Genomic DNA, 23,475 nt, shown 5'->3' on the forward strand with positions numbered 1-23,475 from the left:
TTGTGTACAGAGCCTTGCAACATGGGGCTGTGCATTATCATGATGAAACATGATGAGATGGCGGCGGATGAATAGCACGACAATGGGCCTCAGGATCTCGTCACGTTATCTCTGTGCATTCAAATTGTCATCAATGAAATGCAATTGTGTTCATTTACCTGAAGCTTATGCCTACCCATAGCATAACCCCACCGCCACCATGGGGCACTCTGTTCACAACGTTGACATCAACAAACCGCTTGCCCACACGCCACCATACACGTGGTCTGCTGTTTTCTAAAATGACCCTGGAGGTGGCTTATGGTAGAGAAATTAACATTAAATTATCTGGCAACAGCTCTGGTGGACATGCCCGCAGTCAGCATGCCAATTGCACTCTCCCTCAAAACTTGGGACATCTGTGGCATTGTGTTGTGTGACAAAACTACACATTTTAGATTGGCCTTTTATTGTCCCCAGCACGAGGTGCACCGTATAAGGATCATGCTGTTTAATCAGCTTCTTGATGTGCCACACCTGTCAGGTGGATGCATTATCTTGGCAAAGGAGAAATTCTCACTAACAGGAATGTAAACTAATTTGTGCACAAAATTTGAGAGAAATAAGCTTTTTGTGTATATGGAATATTTCTGGGATGTTTTATTTCAGCTCATGACACATGGGACCAACACTTTGCATGTTGCGTTTATATTTTTGTTAAGTGTATATATATTTTTTGTATATGCAATACCTCTCTCTGCTTTGATAGACATGAATGAGCCTGCAGCTCATCTCTCCAGCGTTGCACTTCATAATTTATTTCCTTATAGAATCATAGCCGGGCGAAGGGTTCTGGAGGAGCTGCAGCACCACTGATACATTGAAATACATTTGTGAAGTTATACTGGAGGTGCTGCAGAGCCCCTGAAATTTTTTTATACATTTGCCAAAGTTACAGTGTGTTACTGCTGTCTGTGCAGAAATAAATGAAATAGTTCAGAATGGCCTACGACACCATGAGAAAGCATATAATTTAGCCACGGAGGATCAGCTTCTTCTTTAAAAAAGCCTAGCTGTACAGTGCAGCCCAATAACAAGGAATAGCCTACAGTCGGGAACGTGTGGCAAATCTGTCAGTGAACAAACAGCATACAGACAAAACAGGCCTTTGGCAATACTTAAAATACAATCGCTGGGAAACACAGGTTGGAAAGCAAATGGCTCCTGCTGAAAAGAGGACTTTAATCTGTCTGCTGTAGGCCACCAAAATATTTCATACATTTTCTAAAAGGCCTATTGTTTTACAAAGTAAAACAAGCGAGAGGCTCTTGGCACGTGCACATCAGCCATCGCCAGCGAGTGAGCACCGCATCATTAGGTGAGTCAGTGAAGCTGGAAAGCATTTTTAGGACTATAGTTTCCTCCTCATATTGTAGGCTACAATATGTGTTTGCACACACCTAGGCCTAGACTATTGATGGATTCAAGACAAGGTAATTTGTATTGATCTCAGTTTGTCAGTGTCAAAGTAGCCTGTCATTTTGATCATTTGTGTGGTATTATGGTGCCTTCGTGACAACTGGGAACTCGGAAAGAAACAAGGTCGAATCATGACGTCAGTGATCATCAGGTCGGAAAGTTGGAGCTCTAGGAAGAGGCCTGAGCTCCCGACTTGGAATTCTGAGTTGGATGACCATTCAAAACTATTTTATTCCACAGTTCTCAGTTGTCTTGAAGTCGGAAGTCAGAGATTTCCCAGTTACAAGTTCCCAAGTTTTGAACGCGGCATTAAAAAGATTATGCCAAAGTCTCCAGTCATGTAAAATGACGTAGAATTGCATGAAATGTATTTATAAAAGGCCACATTTTTCCCAGACCCTAGGCCACTAAAAATGTTCTCCATGTGTGCAACTTCTGTAAGTTCCTCTACTCTGCTGCTCTATGCCACTATGCAAATACAATGATATGCATGCAACGCTTTACTTTAAAGGGGATTTTTTTTTTCTTGTGCGTTCCGGTACCTCAGAGCTCCCTAGGTCACCACCCTTTTGTACTGTACTGTACTGTGTGTGTGTGTGTGTGTGTGTGTGTGTGTGTGTGTGTGTGCGTGTGTGTGTGGCATAGTTGCTAGAACATAGTATGAAAAATGTATGCACTCATTACGGTAAGTCGCTCTGGATAAGAGTGTCTGCTGAATGACTCAAATATTTTTATAAATGTGTGTGCATGTTCATGCTTCTGTTTATGTGACAGCGTATTTGCATATGTGCATGTATCCATTTGCATGTCACCTACACACACCCACAATGTTTCCCCAGATAACCATGTCTACAGAACTGTTGCACCACAGTTCCAACTCTCCCAGACAAGTCCTGCTATACACAGCCAGCACCTCTCATCTCTCTGTACCTCTTCCATCCGTCCCACCTTCCGTCCCTTCCTCCCTGCCAGGTGATCACCTACTTTGCGGGCCGGGTATACGACCCCAACGAGGCGGAGGCAGGCCGACTGTCCTTAGCCGGGGACTACCTCAAGGGGGACGCCTCCCTACTGATCAGTGACCTCACCCTGAGCGACTCGGGTGAGTACAGCTGCAAGGTGAAGAACGGGGGGAAGTACCATTGGATCACGGTCAACCTCATAGTACTAGGTAAGTTCTGGACCCGCTGTGTATTTTTATGATTTTTCACACTTTAAATGAAAAACACCATCAAACGGGAACCATCAAAACCAGTCACCACCACACAAGGTAATATAAAGAGCTCCACCACATGATTAGTCACAAGAACATAAAATTCCCTAAGAGAATTGGGTTTGGTTAGGCTGACCTTGAATTCACCACAATACAGTATCATACTTATGTCACTTGAAATGGGATACACTCACACATCTAGTACAGGTGACCGTGGGCGTCTCTAGTCAGAGATTCAAGAGATGTTCACACCACCAATATTTCACTGTTAAAATGTGTAACATGGTTTGAAATGCTTACTGTATGTGATGGATAGCAATTACAGAAGTGATAATGTCCCTTGTCCCTTCATATTGTCCCACTAGTCACACACTGGTTGAATCAAAGTTGGTTCCATGCAATTTCATTGAAATGACTTTGAACCAATGTGGAATAGACGTTAAATTGACGTCTGTGCCCAGTGAGGTGGTTGACTGGCAATGACCACACAAACACTGTTGGTGAGATGTTTGAATCACTACCTAACTAACCTGTTGGTGTCACTAAAGTATAAGATGGCAGTTACTTGTGACTTACTTGTAAAAGAGAAAACGAACTCCAAAGGGTCGACATTGGACCACTGCCACATGTTGCTACCGATCCAAATCCTTAACTGTCCAATGACAACAAGAGATAAAAGCGTAACTTGCACCAGTGGTGGAAAAAGTACCCAATTGTCATACTTGAGTAAAAATATAGATACCTTAATATCTATATTAAAAAGGAGAAGTGAAAGTCACAGAGTAAAATACTACTTGAGTAAAAGTCTAAAACTATTTGGTTCTAAATATACTGATGTAGTAAAAGTACAAATATTTTCAATTTCCTTATATTCAGGAAAGCAGATTGCACCATTTTCTTGTTGGAAAAATGTACTGATAGCCAGGGGAAGACTACAACACTGAGACATAATTTACAAAATATGTATTTGTGTTTAGTAAGTCCACCAGATCTGAGGCAGTAGGGATGACCATGAGTTCTCTTGATAAGTCGTGAATGTGACAATTTTCCTGTCCTGCTAAGTATTGAAAATGTAACGAGTACTTTTGGGTGTCAGGAAAAATGTATGGAGTAAAAATTAGATGTGTCACAACCTGATCTGTTTCACCTGTCCTTGTGATTCTCTCCACCACCTCCCGGTGTCGCTTATTTTCCCCAGTGTATTCATCCCTGTGTTTCCTGTCTCTCTGTGCCAGTTGGTCTTGTATGTTTCCAAGTCAACCAGTGTTTTCCCTGGTTCTCCTGTTTTTTGGATTCTCCTCTTTCTAGTCCTCCTGGTTTTGACCCTTGCCTGTTTCTGGACTTTGTACCCACCTGCCTGACCATTCAAATCAAATCAAATACATTTTTTATTTGTCACATACACATGGTTAGCAGATGTTAATGCGAGTGTAGCGAAATGCTTGTGCTTCTAGTTCCGACAATGCAGTAATAACCAACAAGTAATCTAACTGACAATTCCAAAACTACTGTCTTATACACACAAGTGTAAGGGGATAAAGAATATGTACATAAAGATATATGAATGAGTGATGGTACAGAGCGGCATAGGCAAGATACAGTAGATGGTATCGAGTACAGTATATACATATGAGATGAGTATGTAAACAAAGTGGCATAGTTAAAGTGGCTAGTGATACATGTATTACATAAAGATGCAGTAGATGATATAGAGTACAGTATATATGTATACATATGAGATGAATAATGTAGGTTATGTAAACATTATATTCGGTAGCATTGTTTAAAGTGGCTAGTGATATATTTTACATAATTTCCCATCAATTCCCATTATTAAAGTGGCTGGAGTTGAGTCAGTGTGTTGGCAGCAGCCACTCAATGTTAGTGGTGGCTGTTTAACAGTCTGATGGCCTTGAGATAGAAGCTGTTTTTCAGTCTCTCGGTCCCAACTTTGATGCACCTGTACTGACCTCGCCTTCTGGATGATAGCGGGGTGAACAGGCAGTGGCTCGGATGGTTGTTGTCCTTGATGATCTTTATGGCCTTCCTGTAACATCGGGTGGTGTAGGTGTCCTGGAGGGCAGGTAGTTTGCCCCCGGTGATGCGTTGTGCAGACCTCACTACCCTCTGGAGAGCCTTACGGTTGTGGGCGGAGCAGTTGCCGTACCAGGCGGTGATACAGCACGCCAGGATGCTCTCGATTGTGCATCTGTAGAAGTTTGTGAGTGCTTTTGGTGACAAGCCTTCTTCACGATGCTGTCCGTGTGGGTGGACCAATTCAGTTTGTCTGTGATGTGTATGCCCAGGACCTTAAAACTTGCTACCCTCTCCACTACTGTTCCATCGATGTGGATAGGGGGGTGTTCCCTCTGCTGTTTCCTGAAGTCCACAATCATCTCCTTAGTTTTGTTGACGTTGAGTGTGAGGTTATTTTCCTGACACCACACTCCGAGGGCCCTCACCTCCTCCCTGTAGGCCATCTCGTCATTGTTGGTAATCAAGCCTACCACTGTTGTGTCGTCCGCAAACTTGATGATTGAGTTGGAGGCGTGCGTGGCCACGCAGTCGTGGGTGAACAGGGAGTACAGGAGAGGGCTCAGAACGCACCCTTGTGGGGCCCCAGTGTTGAGGATCAGCGGGGTGGAGATGTTGTTGCCTACCCTCACCACCTGGGGGCGGCCCGTCAGGAAGTCCAGTACCCAGTTGCACAGGGTGGGGTCGAGACCCAGGGTCTCGAGCTTGATGACGAGCTTGGAGGGTACTATGGTGTTAAATGCCGAGCTGTAGTCGATGAACAGCATTCTCACATAGGTATTCCTCTTGTCCAGGTGGGTTAGAGCAGTGTGCAGTGTGGTTGAGATTGCATCGTCTGTGGACCTATTTGGGCGGTAAGCAAATTGGAGTGGGTCTAGGGTGTCAGGTAGGGTGGAGGTGATATGGTCCTTGACTAGTCTCTCAAAGCACTTCATGATGACGGAAGTGAGTGCTACGGGGCGGTAGTCGTTTAGCTCAGTTACCTTAGCTTTCTTGGGAACAGGAACAATGGTGGCCCTCTTGAAGCATGTGGGAACAGCAGACTGGGATAGGGATTGATTGAATATGTCCGTAAACACACCAGCCAGCTGGTCTGCGCATGCTCTGAGGGCGCGGCTGGGGATGCCGTCTGGGCCTGCAGCCTTGCGAGGGTGAACACGTTTAAATGTTTTACTCACCTCGGCTGCAGTGAAGGAGAGGCCGCATGTTTTGGTTGCAGGCTGTGTCAGTGGCACTGTATTGTCCTCAAAGCGGGCCAAAAAGTTATTTAGTCTGCCTGGGAGCAAGACATCCTGGTCCGTGACGGGGCTGTTTTTCTTTTTGTAATCCGTGATTGACTGTAGACCCTGCCACATACCTCTTGTGTCTGAGCCGTTGAATTGAGATTCTACTTTGTCTCTATACTGACGCTCAGCTTGTTTGATTGCCTTGCTGAGGGAATAGCTACACTGTTTGTATCGGGGCGGCAGGGTAGCCTAGTGGTTAGAGCGTTGGACTAGTAACCGGAAGGTTGTAAGTTCAAACCCCCGAGCTGACAAGGTACAAATCTGTCGTTCTTCCCCTGAACAGGCAGTTAACCCACTGTTCCTAGGCCGTCATTGAAAATAAGAATTTGTTCTTAACTGACTTGCCTAGTTAAATAAAGGAAAAATAAAGGAAAAAGTATTCGGTCATATTTCCGGTCACCTTGCCCTGATTAAACGCAGTGGTTCGCGCTTTCAGTTTCACGCGAATGCTGCCATCAATCCACGGTTTCTGGTTTGTGAATGTTTTAATCGTTGCTATGGGAACGACATCTTCAACGTACGTTCTAATGAACTCGCACACCGAATCAGCGTATTCGTCAATGTTGTTGTCTGACGCAATACGAAACATATCCCAGTCCACGTGATGGAAGCAGTCTTGGAGTGTGGAATCAGATTGGTCGGACCAGCGTTGAACAGACCTCAGCGTGGGAGCTTCTTGTTTTAGTTTCTGTCTGTAGGCAGGGATCAACAAAATGGAGTCGTGGTGGGGCGGGGCAGGGCCTTATATGCGTCGCGGAAGTTAGAATAGCAGTGATCCAAGGTTTTGCCAGCCCTGGTTGCACAATCGATATGCTGATACAATTTAGGGAGTCTTGTTTTCAGATTAGCCTTGTTAAAATCCCCAGCTACAATGAATGCAGCCTCAGGATGTATGGATTCCAGTTTGCAAAGAGTCAAATAAAGTTCGTTCAGAGCCATCGATGTGTCTGCTTGGGGGGGAATATATACGGCTGTGATTATAATCGAAGAGAATTCCCTTGGTAGATAATGCGGTCGACATTTGATTGTGAGGAATTCTTAATCAGGTGAACAGAAGGACTTGAGTTCCTGTATGCTTTTGTGACCACACCACGTCTCGTTAGCCATAAAGCATACGCCCCCGCCCCTCTTCTTACCAGAAAGATGTTTGTTTCTGTCGGCGCGATGCGTGGAGAAACCAGCTGGCTGCACCGACTCCGATAGCGTCTCTCCAGTGAGCCATGTTTCCGTGAAGCAAAGAACGTTACAGTCTCTGATGTCCCTCTGGAATGCTACCCTTGCTCGGATTTCATCAACCTTGTTGTCAAGAGACTGGACATTGGCAAGAAGTATACTGGGGAGTGGTGCACGATGAGCCCGTCTCCGAAGTCTGCCCAGACGACCGCTACGTTTCCCTCTTTTACGAAGTCGTTTTTTTGGGTCGCCGGCTGGGATCCATTCCATTGTCCTGGGTGAAAGGCAGAACACAGGATCCGCTTCGCGAAAGTCATGTTCTTGGTCGTACTGATGGTGAGTTGACGCTGCTCTTATATTCAGTAGTTCTTCTCGACTGTATGTAATGAAACCTAAGATGACCTGGGGTACTAATGTAAGAAATAACACGTTAAAAAAAAACGCGAAGTGAGGCAGCCATCTCTGTCGGCGCCGGAAGTCACTCAGCTTGCCTTGACCACGAGCCTGTCTGCCACTCTGTACCTCCTTGACTCTGATCTGTTTTTGACCTTTTTCCCTGTCCACAACCATTCTCTTGCCTACCCCTTCGGATTCATAAACATTGTAAGACTCCAATCATCTGCCTCCTGTGTCTGCATTTGGGTCTCGCCTTGTGCCTTGAGAAGATTATTTTCTTTCGGAATCTAGTGAAGTAAAAGTTGTCAAAAATATAAATAGTAAAGTAAAATACAGATACTCCAAAAAATGACTTAAGTAGTACTTTGAAGTATTTTTTACTTAGGTACTCTACACCACTGAGTAGCACCATTGACACTGTGATACAGCGTCTAGCTGTGTATAGCTCTAATATAGAGCTCTCTCCAGGCTGTCCTACCCTCGTATGGTCTCCCACATTAAGACGTTTAGGGAGTGTGCCGCATACATTTGTACAAACTGGCCCGCAGCTTTGCAATGACACTTTCGATTTTTAGGTAGACAAACATTAGCATTTGTCTTGTTCAATGGGAAGATAATGGTCTTGGGAAAGGGGGGTATTGAGAGGTGATTCTGACACATGAACAAGATGAAGTGCCCCCTGCCTCCTGCTCCCCCTCCTCCTCAGCCCCCTAATTTCATCCTGGGTAGAATTCGCTCTGCTCAGCAAAATTAGGAGAAAACAGAGGAAGAGAGGTTCGTGATAGAGAGCAGGAAGTGGATGGGGGGGGGGATCTCTATATTATGTGTACATGTGTTTGATCATGTTTGTTTGTTCATAGGGATAACTGTTTTCAGCTGGCAAGAATACATTTCTTTGATGTCAATGTGGTTTTCTGAAAGTACCAAAAATACACAAAAAAACACTGGTCCATCCTGGTTGATCTATCTAGTAGGATATTATGTGACCTCAGACTTAGTGATGTGTGTGACTTAGTGTTAGTGATGCACCGGTCAACTTGGTTATTATTTCATATTGATAGATTACTTTATGCTGTAAGGACACAGTAATGACAGACAGATAGTAAATGCTTATAGAATGCATTTCATAATATCAAGGTGAAACACTTTCTGTTATCAAGGTAACATTCACATTCTGTAATAAAAGGACATTTTATTTTGTCACATGCTTCATGGAGAACAGGTTTAGATTTACAGTCAAATGCTTACTTACGTTTTTTTTTCAACAACGAAGAGTTAAAGATCAGATAAAAAAATGTAATCAAAAAATCAAAATAAAATATTGGCACATTGAGATTTGATGAGCTATTTAGCAGTCTTGTTTAGAAGTTGTGTTGTGTTGCTTGGGGGTAGAAGCTGTTCAGGGTCCTGTTGGTTCCGGACTGGTGCATTGGTACCACTTGTCGTGTGGTAGCAGAGAGAACAGTCTGGGGCTGGAATTACTGTGATATGAGGAATTATCATAAAGCCTGAAGCTGACAGGGAGATGCATGTAGACATCCTCCTCCTCTGTCCTCCTCTGTCCAGGACAGCTGCACAAGATGCATACTCCAAACACCGATCAGCATCTTATTTTTCATATGCGAACATTACTTTCTGGTCATTCTGAAACAGAATACACCCATCATTGTATCCAGGCCACCACAGGAAGTGAATCTGAAGTAGTAGACTCCTCTCACTGATGCTGTGAAGATACCTGTATGACAAAAATAAATATTGTGTATTTATTCATAAGTAAGTGACTGCTCAAGGGCACATTGACAGTTACCTTCAGTCTCCTCCTTCATCTGGTTCTTTGTGAACTGAAGTTCAGCCTTGGTGACACTCAACTCGATTTTCAGATCATTTAATACATTTTTGACTGTTACTTTTGACTGGTACTGTATGTATATATATATATATATATATATATGTGTATATATATATATGTGTATATATATATATGTGTATATATATATATATATATATATGTGTGTGTCAACATTTTGGACACAGCTACTCATTCAAGGGATTTTCATTGTTTTTACTATGTTCTACATTCTACATTGTATAGTGAATACATCAAAAATATGAAATAACACATATGGAATCATGTGGTAACCAAAAAAGTGTTTAACAAATAAAAATATATTTTATATTTGAGATTCTTCAAAGTAGCAACCCTTTGCCTTGATGACACACTCTTGGCATTCTCTCAACCAGCTTCTCTCAACTAAGCATCAACCTCTCCTTCCTTCTATCCCTCCCTTAAGCTCTCACCTCCCCCGTAATCAGAAACATTCCCTTTAAGTGAGATTTTTTTTTTAACCATTCCTCTCCCTTACCGAATGGGTTGTCCTGTCTGAACTAGTTTCATTTGGCTGGAATACATTTCAATTAAAATATAATTTCTGGAATTTCTTTCCTTTTTATTGCGTTTGAGCCAATCAGTTGTGTTGTGACATGGTAGGGTTGGTATGGAGAAGATAGCTCTATTCAGTAAAAGACCAAGTACATATTATGGCAAGAACAGCTCAAATAAGCAAAGAGAAATGACAGTCCATCATAACTTTAATACATGAAGCCTCAGAAATTGCAGCCCAAATAAATGCTTCACAGAGTTCAAGTAGCAGACACACCTCAACACCAACTGTTCAGATGAGACTGCGGGAATCAGGCCTTCATGGTTGAATTGCTGCAAAGAAGCCACTACTAAAGGACATCAATAAGAAGAAGAGACTTGCAATGGGCCAAGAAACACAAGCAATTGACATTAGACTGGTGGAAATCTGTCCTTTAGTCTGATGAGTCTAAGTAAGTGTGAGATTTGTGAGAAGCAGAGTAGGTGAACGGATGATCTCCGCATGTGTGGTTCCCACCGTGAAGCATGGAGGAGGAGGTGGGATGGTGTGTGGGGGGGGCTTTGCTGGTGACACTGTTGGGGATTTATTTAGAATTCAAGGCACACTTAATCAGAATGGCTACCACGGCATTCTGTGGCGAAACGCCAACCCATCTGGTTTGCACTTAGTAGGACTAAGTGCAAACCAGTGGGCCTTTTCAACAGGGCAAAGACCCAAATCACATCTCCAGGCTGTGTAAGGGCTATTTGACCAATAAGGAGAGTGATGGAGTGCTGCATCAGATGACCTGGCCTCCACAATCACCCAACCTGGTGATGAGTTGGACCGTAGACTGAAGGAAAAGCAGCCAACAAGTGCTCAGCATATGTGGGAACTCCTTCAAGACTGTTGGAAAAGCATTCCTCATGAAGCTGGTTGAGAGAATGCCAAGAGGGTGCAAAGCTGTCATTAAGGCAAAGGGTGGCTACTTTGAAGAATATAAAATATATTTAGATTTGTTGTCACGTGTGTTCTCACGTGCTCTCACATTATGGCTCACACCTGTCACCATTGTTACGCGCACCTGCGCGTCCTTAGACTCACCTGGACTCCATCACTTTCCTGATTACCTTCCCTATATATGTCACTTCCTCTATATATGTCGCTTCTTTTGTTAGGGCGTTTGGTAAACAAATCCAAAATCGCGTTCAGGTCCAGTCGGACAAATAGTTCAAAAAGTTATATTACAGGTCGAAGAAACTTGTCAAACTAAGTATAGAATCAATCTTTAGGATGTTTTTATCATAAATGTTCAATAATGTTCCAACCGGAGAATTCCATTGTCTGTAGAAAAGCAATGGAACGAGAGATACCTCTCATGTGAAATGTGTGTGACTGAGAACGAGGCTGTTGGCAGACCCCTTAGTCAAACAGCTCCCATCCGGCCCCCCTTCACATGAGAAGCCTGAAACAACGTTCTAAAGACGGTTGACATCTAGTGGAAGCCTTAGGAAGTGCAACATAACCTATATCCCACTGTAAATTGGATAGGGGCTGTGTTCAAAAAATACTAACCTCAGATTTCCCACTTCCTGTTTGGATTCTTTTCTCAGGTTGTTGCCTGCCATAAGAGTTCTGTTATACTCACAGACATCATTCAAACAGTGTTTTCTATCCAATACATCTGGGACTGAGTAGGAGGCAGTTCACTCTGGGCACACTATTCATCCAAAAGTGAAAATGCTGCCCCCTATCCCAAAGAAGTTAACACTTTTTTGGTTACTACATGATTCCATGTGTGTTATTTCATAGTTTTGATGTCTTCACTATTATTTTACAATGTAGAAAATAGTAAAAAAATTAAGAAAAACCCTTGAAGGAGTAGGTGTGTCCAAACTTTTGACTGGTACTGTATATCTTTATTGTAACAGGCAATACATATTGAGACCTATGTCACTTTTATAAATGTGTCCTGTATATGCAAAATAAGTATACACATTATACTCAACACACACACACACATATATATACTGTTTATATATACAGTACCAGTCAAAAGTTTGGACACACCTACACAGGAATCTGCCCCACTGATCCTCAACACTGGGGCCTGTCAGGGGTGCGTACATAGGCACCACCTATATTCCCTGTTCACCCACGACTGCGTGGCCAAGCACGACTCCAGCACCGTCATTAAGTTTGCTGACTACACAACAGTGGTAGGCCTGATAACCGACAATGATGAGACAGCCTATAGGGAGGAGGTCAGAGACCTGGCAGTGTGGTGCCAGAACAACAAGCTCTCCCTCAATGTGAGCAAGACAAAGGAGCTGATCGTGGACTATAGGAAAAGGAGTGCCGAACAGGCCCCTATTAACCTGATTTCCATGTCTTTGGAATATTTCCTGATTAATGTTACATTAAAAAAAAAAATGTGAGTTATTGAGGCAACAATGATGGGCGCTGCACACTTAGGCTAGACTATTTAGGCTACTTTTAGATTGACATTTTATTCCTTTTTAAAACCATAGTATATTCTTTACATGCGGCGCTCCTTGGCACTATTTATCGATTGCCGCTTTTATCCATTTTTAAAATTTGACCACGCGTCTTGCTATCATATAACAGGTTCTTCGAAATACACATTTTTGGTACACTTATTACACTTAAGACCTGCCTAAACACAACCAATGCACAACCAACGTCCTCTCACTGTCAACTGCGTTTATTTTCAGCAAACTTAACATGTGTAAATATTTGTATGAACATAACATCAACTGAGACTTAAACTGAACAAGTTCCACAGACATGTGACTAACAGAAGTGGAATAATATGTCTCTGAACAAAGGAGGGGGGGTCAAAGTCAAAAGTAACATTCAGTATCTGGTGTGGCCACCAGCTGCATTAAGTACTGCAGTGCATCTCCTCCCCATGGACTGCACCAGATTTGCCAGTTCTTGCTGTGAGATGTTACTCCACTCTTCCAACAAGACGAGGCAACAAGGCAGGTTCCCAGAGATTTCTGGGGGGAATGGCCCTAGCCCTCACCCTTCGATCCATCAGGTGCCAGACATGCTCAATGGGATTGAGATCCGGGCTCTTTGCTGGCCATGGCAGAACACTGACATTCCTGTCTTGCAGGAAATCACACACAGAACAAGCAGTATGGCTGGTGGCATTGTCATGCTGGAGGGTGATGTCAGGATGAGCCTGCAGGAAGGGTACCACATGAGGGAGGAGGATGTCTTCCCTGTAACGCACAGCATTGAGATTGCCTGCAATGACAACAAGCTCAGCCAGATGATGCTGTGACACACCGCCCCAGACCATGACGGACCCTCCACCTCCAAATCGATCCCGCTCCAGAGTACAGGCCTCGGTGTAACGCTCATTCCTTCGACGATAAACGCAAATCCGACCATCACCCCTGGTAAAACAAAACCACGACTCTTCAGTGAAGAGCACATTTGGCCAGTCCTGTCTGGTCCAGCGACGGTGGGTTTGTGCCCATAGATGACTTTTGTTGCTGGTGATGTCTGGTGAGGACCTGCCTTACAACAGGCCTACAAGCCCTCAGTCCAGCCTCTCTCAGCCTATTGCTGACAGTCTGAGCACTGATGGAGGGATTGTGCGTTCCTGGTGAAATTTGGGCAGTTGTTGTTGCCATCCTGTATGATGTTTGGATGTACCAATCCTGTGCAGGTGTTGTTACACGTGGTCTGCTACTGCGACAATGATCAGTTGTCCGTCCTGTCTCATTTGTAGCGCTGTCTTAGGCATCTCACAGTACAGACATTACAATGTATTGCTCTGGCCACATCTGCAGTCCTCATGCCTCCTTACGGCATGCCTAAGGCACATTCACACAGATGAGCAGGGACCCTGGGCATCTTTCTTTTGGTGTTTTTCAGAGTCAGTAGAAAGGCCTCTTTAGTGTCCTAAGTTTTCATAACTGCGACCTTAATTGCCTACCGTCTGTAAGCTGTTAGTGTCTTAATGACCGTTCCACAGGTGCATGTTCATTAATTGTTTATGGTTCATTGAACAAGCATGGGAAACAGTGTTTAAACCCTTTACAATGAAGATCTGTGAAGTTATTTGGATTTTTACAAATTATATTTGAAAGACAGGGTCCTGAAAAGGGGACATTTCTTTTTTTTGCTGAGTTTATATATTTTTTATGCATTTTTTTTTAAAACAGTTTTTCTTTGTCATTATGGGTTATTGTGTGTAGATTGATGAGGAAAAACAACAATTTAATAAATGTTATAATAAGGCTGTAACGTAACAAAAAGTGAAGGGGTCTGAATACTTTCCAAGTGCACTGTACACCCCCAGGAAGAATTTGACACATAATTGTTTTAATGTTCTGACTAGCAACCACTTAGATATGGTAATTGTTACCATATCATAAATTATTAGAATGTTTTGGAATTATGTATACTAAGGCATTTGTGAAAATTCAAGAGCAATATAGAGTGGGAAAGAGTCCGTGTGTTTGGACAATTCATAGACACTGCAGCAAATAAAACCAGAATAAAAACATCTGTCTTGTTCGGGACCAGAATCTACACAGACTGGTGAGCAGTAGCCAATCAGAGCTACAGTAGACCTTCATGCAAACAAACCATTTGCCACACAGGCCTCCCATCATTCACTTAGAACTGTACTGTGTGTTTACAGGCAGTTGCAACAGCGCAACTTTCGATGATTAGAATGTATTCACCCAAAGCTACAAAATACACCTGAATGGATTTCTGCAAATATGTATACACCACAGGAGTCATCTTACATTTGGGAAATTTACAGTCCTATTGATGATAAAAAACATGAAAAGGTAGGCTCTCTCTCCCTCAGTTATGCACATCAATAACAACAAGATCTACAACTAATGCTAGCCAGAGCAAGATGAGCCAAAATCTAACAAACAAAGATAAACCCTCTCAAACCTTTTCAGCTAGTTGGCCGTATAAATTCCACTGATTAAAAAAATGGGGAATTGTAACCTCCTCATCCTTTTGCTGCATGCCTGCCAATACATGCTTGTCCCAACCAAGCACCCAAGCTAACTGGTTAAAGTTAGCTAGCTTGCTAGCTAGCTACTTCCAGACACAAATGAGAGCAGATGTCACTCTGACCATTTTACACGCTGTAATAGAGCTGGTTAGGCTGTTAACATGTTATCAAGAGCATTCTTGACTAACTATTACTTTGTTCGCCTACATTTACTGACACCAGTCGTATTCAACAGGTGTTGCGCGTTCGTAAATTCATCAGTTGTTATGATCTCACACACTCAGACGAGACCGCTATGAAATCGGAGTAGATAGCCAGAGTGAATTTGTGAAAGCAATAGATATGCTAACTGTATAACAGTCGTTCAAGTTCCTGCTAGCTAACCAAATGACACCTGCATCTCTAGCTGTGCATAGTCACCGAAAAATTATATCAGGGGAAAAAGTCAGTCACTCACCCACTCCTCCAATGGCATGACATGACATCCTCCTAGCCAGCTATCTAGCTAATGTTAGGCTGTGTTTTTAGCTTGCTACATAGATAGATACACTAGCCTATTAGCCACGTTATGATTGACTTGTGATCGTTGCCCTTGCTAGTTGGATTGTATTGACATTCCCAGCCTTTTTTTTAGACTTTTTTTTATTTAACCTTTATTTAACTAGGCAAGTCAGTTGAGAACAAATTCTTATTTACAATGACAGCCAACCGGGGAACAGTGGGTTATAATTCACCAATACATTTTTTGGGCAGTCCAAAAAATACTGCTCTCAGGTTGTAAATCACAGCTGGCCTGGTACATTGTTTGCTGCCTCCATATGGGATGCACTGTTTCAGTTTCAATGGCTCAATATTCTGGAGAAAAATGGACAAATGTAACTAAGGGCTCCCGAGTGGTGCAGTGGTCTAAGGCACTGCATATCAGTGCGAGAGGTGTCATTACAGTCCTTGGTTTGAATCCAGGCTCCATCAATAAGAATAAATAATTGTCTCCATAAGAACTCAAGATATGTTTGACTTTCTGTTGGTCAATATGACATGATTATGTATTTCAAAGCGAACAGTATGTTCTTCGCCTGTGTTCTCTCTCTTCAGCCCCTCCACCTCTTTCCCACTCTCAGTCTGTTCTCACTGCTTGTCCGTCTGGTTCCCATGGCTAAGACAACATTCAGTTATTATATAGTCATTGGTTTACTTATAACATGATTTACTACATAAAAATCTAACTATATTCCATATCTTCAGCTCAAGCTCATCCACTTAGCTCTTATAGCATGTGAGTTCAGTCTTAGTGATGCTCAACTCTTCTCTCTGCTCCACCACGATGGTTCCCAGGTTCTGCACCATGTCTCTCAGGTGTTTCAGCAAAGTCCAGATGTCAGGTTGGGTGGTGGTCTGTGGGTCAGTCAAGGGTGAAGTTTGGGTCTCGTCGTAAACTTTAACCCCCTGCTCTCTCCCTGAGCCCATAGATGAACCATAATATGGACCTGTTATTTATCTAATTCAAAGTCTCTCTCTCTCTCCCTCTCCCGCTCCCCAGTGAAGCCCTCTAAGCCACGATGTTGGATGGAGGGCCGGCTGTTAGAGGGTAGTGATGTTAAGATGAGCTGTAAGTCTGCAGACGGCTCTGACCCCATCAACTACAAATGGGAGAGGGTGCTGGACAAGGGAAAGTATGTAGGGAAGCTGCCCCCACTTGCCCTCATAGGTAAGCCCTCTAGTCCACTGCATACTCTTTCTGTGTGTGGATGTTTTTGCTGTGTGCATGGGTGCAACCATAAGTCTTCAAGACAAAATGACAAGTCTGTCATAAGTCAGATTAGTCTTTAGTCATAAACTGACTGAAAAGTAATCTTGATACCTGTTCTAAACATTTTCCTGCACTTTTGTGCCATATCCTCTTTTTTCAGATCCCCTTTAAGGGCTTTTGGGGCAGAACATACTTATGTAATTAAAGTATGTGTCAGAATGCCAGACCAATTTCAAATCAGATTTACCACCTCCAGTATCCTTATTTGTGTCCAGTCAAGTCACTCCCATGCAGACCCGACCAAGTTCTTATTCCATAACAATCCCTTACCTACATGTACCTGTTCTGGGAAATTGGCCACAGTCACATCTCATACAGCAAAGGTCTGAGTTGTCCAATCCCAAATCAAACACCAGTCCCTACACCTTATGTTTTTGTGTACTGTAGATCTTCTAGGATTGGATAGTTTAGGTAATATGGCAAAAACTCCCCCTAGTCTATCAGAGGGTAATGCAATGCCGCAGATTCTTATCAAATCCTATTAGGGGCCGCTAGCCCCTAATAGTTTGGGATTGGGCCAATGATCATTGGTCCAAAAATCAGTAGCCTATATCAGGAACAGAGAACAGTACTATTCATCACACATCCACAGAAATATTATGAAAGTGATATTGCAGGAACATGCAGTAGAGACACCAGTTTGGATGGTCACTCTGAATTAGTTTACATTCTTAGCAATCATAATTCGGTGGTTGTTCAAACACTGTCCAAATAACCATCCCCTGCAATGGTGTTTCTGGATGGGATAGTTGAAAAAAGCTTTAAATTGCATCACAATCACTGTACCTTGTCCTGTTGTTTTTTTCTTGTGTAAGATTTGAAGAACTCGGAGATAGTGACACTGAGGAACCTGACCAAGGAGAGTACTGGGGTGTATAAATGTACCGCCAGCAACGATGTGGGAGAGGAGAGTTGCACCGTAGAGGTCAAGATACACTGTGAGTAGCCCAGGCTATAACCAACACAGATACACATACTGCCTCATATTATAACCCCATAGATGTTACCAAAAATGATCTGTAGGACTTCAAAACAGTATTAGCTATCACTTTCTCCCAACCTGTGAATCATATTTATCTTTGTGCGCGTTTCAGATGTGCGGGGCATGGGTGTGGTGGCAGGTGCCGTGGTGGGTGTGTCCTTCGGCGTCCTCCTCATCATCCTCATCATCTGGCTGGTGTTCCGCAAGAAGGAGAAGAAGAAATACGAGGAGGAGGAGACCCCTAACGAGATCAGGTACACACACAGACCCAAACACATTTAGGTTAGTGTGGTTAATTTCCCAGAGAATCAAATACACAGAACAAAATCAATCAGAAATAGCAAAAAGTAAATACACAAACAGATAGGGTGGGGGAACCCTCACATCCTCTCTCTAACCTATGTTTTCCATCCCCTGTCCTCCCTATCCCGCTGGTACTGTAGCTCCAGTACAGCCGCACACTCCCTTACCTCTTAAAGCAGATACCAGCATCCTAAATGATGTCTGATAATGCTGCTGGCAGTGCTTGTTACAACAGCAGCTATTTTTGGCCAATAGCGTAGCATCCACGCTGTTGCCTATTTGCAAGTGTCAGGCTGAATTATGCAGGCACAGGGGGAATGCTGTGCATCAATAATGGAGTGGCACGGCGAGGGAAGAGTCACAGAGCAGACCGTCGCTTCGGTCCTGTTTACATATGGAGCATTAGTGGCGACACACCCACTCGTATGCACACACTCGCACACGGTCTGAGGTCAGACTACTGTTTAGAAAGGGTGAGGGGTTGCAAATGACTTAGTGATGATCAATCACATGTTGTTGATGTGCTGTCGTAACTTGATCTAACTAGGGTTCATTGTAAGAAGTGGATACCAGTTATTTAGCCATTCAGAGTACCATGTATTTGGCCAGTTACTTCAAATAATTATATGAAGACGTAAAAGTTCATAATGCATTGCATTTAAACCATTATACATGTGCTTTAATGCACTCATTGTGCATTATGTGGAAGGTTTTTATTTTCATTAATATTACCAATTATTCCTTCGATGTTCTGAGCCACGCCTGTCTTTGTCTCTGTCTCAGGGAGGATGCTGAGGCTCCCAAGGCCAAACTGGTAAAGCCCAACTCTCTCTCCTCGTCCCACTCTGGCAGCTCCCGCTCAGGCACTTCCTCCACTCAATCCATGGTTCACAGCAGCGCTCCCCGGGGGCCGCACGCCCGCCTGCCCGCCGTGGCCACCCTCAAGGAGAACGGCCAGCCCCCCAGCTTCCTCCAACAGCCCCCCGCCTACACACAAGTGGTTCCCAAAACCCCAGAGCCCCGCACGGCCCCGGCCAAGCCCAGCCCTCCCCCCAAACTGGGCCCCAGGAACCTGGCCCGCATGGGTGCCACGCCGGTCATGATCCCTGCCCAGACCAAGGCCTTCCAGACTGTGTAGAGGGAAGGGAGGGACAAAGGAGTGGACTTAGACAGACAGAAACAAGAAGCACCCGTACACAGCTGACAGCAACCCCCAGCCTGCCCCCAGAGACCCTGTGAAAATCAGCTATACCATAAAGTAAAACTCCCCGTTACTCATAGTCGCCATCTAAAAGTATAATTGAGAGCATTCTTATGAAGGGAGGATTTTCTTAAGAAGAGCTTTTGCCCCCCCTCTCCTGTACAAGCAATACACAGCCACATCTCACGTTCATATTCCCTTCCCGTGACCACAGAACTTTCGTTGTATTTTTGTCTGATTTTGCTAACGCGGGCAGTGATGTGTATCATACTCTGAGGTGGCAGGAACAGGGGGAGGACCCTAAGTAGATTTGAGGTATTTTTAAACCGAATTGACAGAGTCGGGAAAGTGGGAGGGTTATGGACGGAGGGAGGGCATTAGAGCAAACAGAGGACTAGAAAATAACAAACAAAGGAGAAACACAGGCTGCATAGCTCCCCAGAGAACAGGCCAGGGTGTCTGGATGTCTCACGCCACCTGCTTCCGACCAGATCAAACGAGACAAAATAAAAAATAAAAAACAGACAGGGAAAGTAAACAGCTCTCCAAACACCTGTTTTCTCGGGCTTGCCTAGGCACCACCCCTGCCAAACTCTCAGACCGAGCCACACCGAGCAATCAACATCTCTGAGGCTGCTTCGGTCGCAATCCACACCTCCATGCATCCCTGGATTCCCACCAAGGCCAGCAGGCATGGTGATTGGCTCAGAGGAGGGAGGGAAGCACCAATCGATCGCCAAACCAATGAGAGTGGATGAAAGTCTGCTGCTGATGCAAGAGGGATGGTTTCCTGTAACTGTACAAAGATGATATAGCTTAAGTAAAAGTAAGTAAGTAAGAGACTCCACATAGACACGTCACTTGCCACCCTATATACCTGTACATGGGTCACTCGCAGCAACATGAACATGTCTGTATTGATTTCCCCTGCTTCCATGTTTTCTGTATATCCAGCACTATGCACTTAACAAGTCTGGACATATGTAACGTTATCTTCCCATGTTCATGGACAGTGTCATATAAACCCATAGGAATATATGACATATAATCCCCTATGGTCATCATAAGGGGTTATTCATGGCTGTGATATGTATTGCTGTGGAGAATAGTTTATTTCATTTATCTCAGATTCCTCAGAATGTTTAAGGATTGTTAATAAATGGATGCACATAAGCCCTATCGATAAAGTGCCACTGTTGATGTTTGATGAAATGTGTTTTTTTTGTTTGTGTTGTGTAAATAGCATGTCCGTTAATCCGGTTGAATGAACAAACTAATGAATGTGTTGATATATCTTGCAGTATATAAAGTCATTGGATCAATCCTTCTTATTTTTCAATGAAGAGCAGAGATTTGCAGTAATAAGTTGAATCCCCTGCAGTTGCAACTGTTGTATGTAGCTGAAAACATGATAAATATGTTCTGTATTATTGGAAAATGAACAAAGGGCCATTACACATCATAATATATGTGTTGATTCGGCACCTTGTAATTATAGAAGAACAGTAATTATGATCCTGAAGAGTGCCTTTTTTAATTGAATACATTACAGAAAAGTATTATTCACAAAACATTAAGGAATACAGCTTCACCGTTTTGAATGGTTAACCCTACGGTACGGTGCATCTGAGATTTGATTCTATTCAAGCAGATGAGGAATGAAAAGGACAATTGCTTTGAGTGATTTTGTTTAGCCATGTAGTCATACTAGTTTCAGCCAAACTCAAATCATTCTATCAAAGTCTCTTCATGGTGACCAAACACAGAATTTAAACTCAAACTCAATAAAATGTCCCGGCTGAAAGTTGGATTATGCCCTATCCTTCTCTCTGACTTAATTGTCAACTTTTGCCTGCGCTCACCTCAGATCCAAAGGCGTCACTTTTGCATAGCGATATTCTCGTCTGCCAGCACGTTGGTCCTTCAGCATTATGACTGCTTCCTCCCGGAGAGACACCCCCTTATTTTGGCTCCCTCGCAATACAGTTCATGTGATGGATGAGATGTCAGGAGGTATTTGAATTGAATGATGCTGTGGCGCCCTCCAGGATAAACCAGCACACTCATCTTAGATCACCCAGGAGGTAGCGGGCTCTACTCACCCCACAGTGCAGAGGGCATAAGAGTGCACTCACCCTCTGGCCTCTGAAATGGCCAGGACAGGGGTACTCAGGAGTCTACACTCCTTGAAAAACATTACAAGTTAACCTGGCTTTGGTTCATGCCTGGTTGAAATCCACCAGATTCACCTTTATTTTTATTTTTTTATTTTTTATAACGTCACTCCAGTAGGGAAGGTGAAATTATCTCCTGAATCGTGGGCAGTTCCAAGAGCGAAAAGAAATCAGCAAATTTGTCTCGGTGAGTCTCTTAAGTACTTCTAGCTTGCCCAGTGCTGTTTGAAAAGCTCATTTAAACCAGGAGACGGATGAGTGGCAAGATGAGAGGATGATACCTGAGTGAGAGCTCCTTATTAGTGATTACCCATCACAACCCTCTTCGAATTTCCCATAATACTGCTGAAAGCCAATATAGAGAGGCCTATTGGCTGATTGAATGCAGCTTTTATGGCCGTTTGATGGGGTGTGATACGTACCGGGAATGATTTTCCAGTTATCTGGGTGGCTCTTTACCTGGTTTGCTAGCTAACTTTCGCTGCCCATCTGATTCAGCCGTGGCGGAGCGCTCTGCGTCCTGAATCATTAAGATTTCCACCCTTTTTCATTGGAACATCTTTCTTGGCAGACAGGAGGAATGGAAAGACCGTCTGCTCCAAACCATGCTGGGAATTGGAATAACGTGAACCACGGGCATTACATTGCCTTTTCACCATGTCAAATCAAATCAAATTTTATTTGTCACATACACACATGGTTAGCAGATGTTAATGCGAGTGTAGCGAAATGCTTGTATGTGCCGACTCCCAAAGGACATTACCCTCGTTTAGCTAGTACAAAACGTGCATCTTGATGTCATTCATTCGTGTCTGTCTACTCTGAAGACCTCCACTATGGGTTGAGTGATGGGACATCTCTGTTAGAAACCAACCAGTGTAACGTTAAAGGGAGAAAGAACCCATCCAAAGCTGAAAAACGATGGATATGCATGTCACTGATACTTAACTAGAGAAAGAACAAAACGGTATTTTTGCCTCAATAAATACATAAATAATCATTTTAAAATAAATACTATAACTGTAAATAAGGAAGGTTTTATAATTTTTTAAAATTCATTTTGAGTTTCTTTGTTTGGGTTAAGTATTCAATCTGAAGTACTTAATGTCCCCTCTGTTTGTGTTTTACTTGCATTAAGTCCTTTTAACACACCGACACTGTTAGAAGGACAATATGTTTTCTCTCACTCTATTTTCTTTGATTGACAATGCCATGCAGTTACTTTGAGTTGTGGTAAACCAAAAAGGCCATATATATACCTCCCTCTCGAGTGAAAATGGTATATTTGTACAATATCTGAAAAAGTACTGTTTTGGTTTGTAATAAAGCATTTGATGAAGAGCCACTTGGTTTGATTGTCCTCTACTTCAGATATGCAGACACACATATCGGTTTCCTGAACACATTAAGCTATTTCAATGGAGATGTTCTACTGTCCATGCTTTTTAGTCTAGGACATAAGTGGTGTCTGGGAAACTGGCCGTAAAGTATAGAAATACACGTACTAGTGCCTGGAGTTGATCTAGCCTAGCTGTTAAGGCCCCTGCCTCGGACAAATGCATGATCCCCCTGCCTGTGTGGGATTGAATCCAGGCCTTTTTGCCTTTGTATCTCCCTTCTATTCAAGCTTGTCACTGTCTAACCCCAAATAATCCTAAAAATACATATTTTATTTTTTATTTTTTTAAGTACATAGACGAGTTCCCCTTGACATCTCAGATCATTCTACAATTTGACCCCTGGGGTTTCTCAGACACAAACAATATCCACAGAGCCAATCAGAATACAGACCATTCCATCTCAACATTTGATGGGGCAATGAAGGGCATATTAGACGGCTGACCATAAAGTTGCTGTGTGAAACACCAGATGGGGTCTGCGTGCTGTTGTGCCCTTGAGCTCGGCCCTTCAACGGAGAGGGCTCGCAAACAATGTCCATCTGTACAATGTCCCTCCAGATTAGGGTGTCTACAAACAAAGTCATAAATAACCATTATAATCATGGAAACTGCTGGACAGTGAGACAGCTGACCTTCTAATTGATCGAACGAGGATAGTCAATTTGCTG

The 23,475-nt window shown here is 43.3% G+C and overlaps 1 protein-coding gene across 1 annotated transcript in view; it reads left to right on the forward strand.

The window, feature by feature from the left end:
* The window catches only part of LOC112258074 (CXADR-like membrane protein), a 134,680-nt gene extending 111,928 nt beyond the window's left edge, over window positions 1-22,752 (forward strand). Inside the window, exons 3-7 of the mRNA XM_024432179.2 lie at window positions 2,431-2,629; window positions 16,478-16,645; window positions 17,563-17,685; window positions 17,842-17,983; window positions 18,816-22,752. Coding sequence (XP_024287947.1) covers window positions 2,431-2,629; window positions 16,478-16,645; window positions 17,563-17,685; window positions 17,842-17,983; window positions 18,816-19,170 — 987 coding nt within the window. The 3' untranslated portion in view covers window positions 19,171-22,752. The remainder of the gene's footprint in view (window positions 1-2,430; window positions 2,630-16,477; window positions 16,646-17,562; window positions 17,686-17,841; window positions 17,984-18,815) is intronic.
* Window positions 22,753-23,475: the final 723 nt, after the last annotated feature.

The sequence above is a fragment of the Oncorhynchus tshawytscha genome, linkage group LG09 (assembly GCF_018296145.1).
Source record: "Oncorhynchus tshawytscha isolate Ot180627B linkage group LG09, Otsh_v2.0, whole genome shotgun sequence".
NCBI classification, from domain to species: Eukaryota; Metazoa; Chordata; class Actinopteri; order Salmoniformes; family Salmonidae; genus Oncorhynchus; species Oncorhynchus tshawytscha.